The 2,806-nt window shown below is 41.1% G+C and overlaps 1 protein-coding gene across 1 annotated transcript in view; it reads right to left on the bottom strand.

Moving 5' to 3' along the window:
- Positions 1-972: 972 nt before the first annotated feature.
- Positions 973-2,806, bottom strand: part of LOC106011416 — a gene marked incomplete in the record, with an annotated part of 5,136 nt that continues 3,302 nt past the window's right edge. Inside the window, 1 exon segment of the mRNA XM_035969040.1 lies at positions 973-1,668. Coding sequence (XP_035824933.1) covers positions 1,532-1,668 — 137 coding nt within the window.

The raw sequence follows: 2,806 nt of genomic DNA, 5'->3' as shown, positions 1-2,806 counted from the left end.
ATTGTGCATAACGACATAGGCGGGGGAACTCGGTCAGAGATGGACACCTGTAAATTTTGGGCAGGTGAAAAGGGGAGGATAAACTGGATACGCATAAATCTTGAGACTCACGATAGGATGATAATACGTGAAACTGGCATGCCTCATGCCACTGTGATTGGTCATTAAGGTTGATCATCTTTTTCTCGCCAGAAGTCAAAAACTCACCCAGAGGTCACGCCAGTTAATTTTAGTTTTAGAGTAAAGGGTGACCTTTTTACCTGTTTTGGGGCTGACCATGAGTCACCGTGGATTCTTCCATTGGTGTGTCGTCTAAGATCCCGTTCGCCTAAGGTCCCAAACACCGGGATCTTAGGCGGAGACTACTGATGTATTTGGTATGGCCACCATTCTGGTTCACAATAGTGACCGTGCGTTATCTCACGGACCTTGTAATTTTTTGTCTTCTTGAGGACTCCATTCCATGCACTAGAACGAGACTTTCAAATAGTTCCTTGGATGTCCGAGCTGCTGGCTTCGTTGCCCAAACTGCACACCCTGTTTTCAAATCCCTTTAGCTGCGAGCATTTCGCTCTTGGCAGCGCAGTGCCTCCCTCAAGAAACCACAAGTCCTTGTCATAGATCTATTCTGGTCAACGCCAGAGTCACTGCACACCCTGGAATATCCCACAAATGTTCTGTACAGTTACAGTCCATGTCTAGATATTTACAGCAGATCACTGACTGTCCTTTGCAGTAAATTGGGAATAACGTTACTTAATTAAATTGCAAATAGATGTTATTTAAAAGTTATATTAAACTACTGAATTTTTTACCCTGAATTCTTAACATTTTAATAGAGATATTGACCAAATCAAACCATGCAATGAACTGTTGTGAATGTAACCAACTTGCTCCTCGAGACCATAATGACCTTATGCAGTTGCGAGCGCTGTAAAACTCTTACTAAACTAACTACATGTGACAGCAGATCATGGTTCTATGACGTCAGTTTTTATTGTTTTCGAAAAATTGCTTTGTGTAGCATTAATCCTTGAGGGAGGAGCACTATAATATTATTATTGTGTTGGATCGGTGCTGATCGAGGGAACGTCTTGATCCAGTCCAGAGAGTAGGCTACGTATGAGTGGACTTCTCTGTGGGTGTAGCGGAGGCCTACTTTGTGATCACAAACTTTGTGATCATAAACTTTGTGATCATAAACTTTGTGATCATAATTTGTGAACATTTTGTAACGTTGGTTTTTCGATTCACGACTTTAATACAGCTCCCTTACAAAGATCATCAAAGATATGATACTATATTTTGGGGCCATGTTGTTAAGCACTAGCGGCTTATGAAAAGTAAATGATATATTATATATGAACAATTAAAAATCGTATCTCTTATTAAGAAGTGTTGGAGTTAATTTTGCTCCTGGTGTTTCTTTGCATCCCAGATCCAAACTTAAACCTAAGAAATCTAAAAACAAAAGATTAGCGCATAAAATATAGTGGGTTTTTTTTCCATGGTTATTTATAATTTCCGTGAGTCAGTCGGGCTTGTTGGTGACGTCACACTGACACGGGTAGCGGGTGGCCAGCCTTGTGAGCAGGTCAAGGAGAACTTCCACAGTCTGGCTCAGGAGCAGGCGTGACTTCTGCCCCTCTGCCCTCAGTGAAGACACCTGGTGGGGAAGAGAAAAAAAGGGAGGGAAGTGGGTGGAGAGAAAAAGAGGGAGGGAAGGGGGGGAGGAGGGGGATTCGTTTTTAGTTTCTTATTTGATAGTTGTTGTTGTTTGTTTGTTTGTTGTTGTTTTTTTTAGGGGGGGGGGTTGCTCTATATCTAGAGATAAAGTTGTATTAGTTAGATAAGAGTTTGCGGGTGGTTGGCGGGTGCTCTGGTGTGGTCTGCTTCTTCTTTCCTATCAAACATCTATCGTCCGTATCTCCCCTTCTTCTTTTTTATGTTTGTTACTCTCTTGTAACACCTCAAATTATCTGGCGCTCAAATGACCTTATGCAGTTGCAAGCGCCGTAAAACCTCTACTAAAACAAAAAACAAACAAGATAAGAGTTTCATGGCACTTGCAACACAATAAGGTCACAAATAAGAGCTGAAGATGAGAAATGTTACAAGTAACAGACGCGGAGAAGAAGGAGAGATAAGGACGATAGAGATCATCTATGTTTGGTTTTGACAGGAAAGAAGGAAAAAAATCACGCGCCAGAGCACCCACCAACCGCCCACAAAGCCCCCCCCCCCCCCCCCCCCCCCCCCCCCGGGGGGGGGGGGGGGTCAACAACAAAAACACAATGTGTGAGTAAAACATCACAATGTTTCCTCAGTACACCAGACAGTAGACTGCTATGACTGTACAAGCACACTTTTTTCTCTTTTTTTTACAAGGGGGGTGCCCAGTTTGCACAGGGCCAGTTTGTCACAATTCTATTTAATTTTAAAAAATATTGATGACAATTATAATTACAGCACTTTAACACTGTAGTTGTAACTTAAGCTTTTTATTCTCCTCTTTCAAATTGGTGGTATAAAGGTAGTCCCTCTAAAATGTCAATTCAGGTTGTGGTTTTCAATATTTCTTCTTTTTTTTGTAAGCAAATCAAAGCAAATTACTCTGTAAAATTCAACAATGAATGTTCTTTCATTAACAACAATTGAAAAATAAAATTCAATTCATACAATCGATCAATCATTCATTTGCTCTCTTTTTTAGAGTGTCAGTGATAACTTCCATCATGCAGGGCACAGTAGTCGAGGCCTGTGACAAACTGGGCCTGTGACTAAACAGGCATAATATATATATATA

Source organism: Aplysia californica, unplaced genomic scaffold (assembly GCF_000002075.1).
Source record: "Aplysia californica isolate F4 #8 unplaced genomic scaffold, AplCal3.0 scaffold00109, whole genome shotgun sequence".
Lineage (NCBI taxonomy): Eukaryota > Metazoa > Mollusca > Gastropoda > Aplysiida > Aplysiidae > Aplysia > Aplysia californica.
The sequence above is the reverse complement of the archived record's forward strand: the minus strand, read 5'-3'. Positions and strand labels throughout refer to the sequence as shown.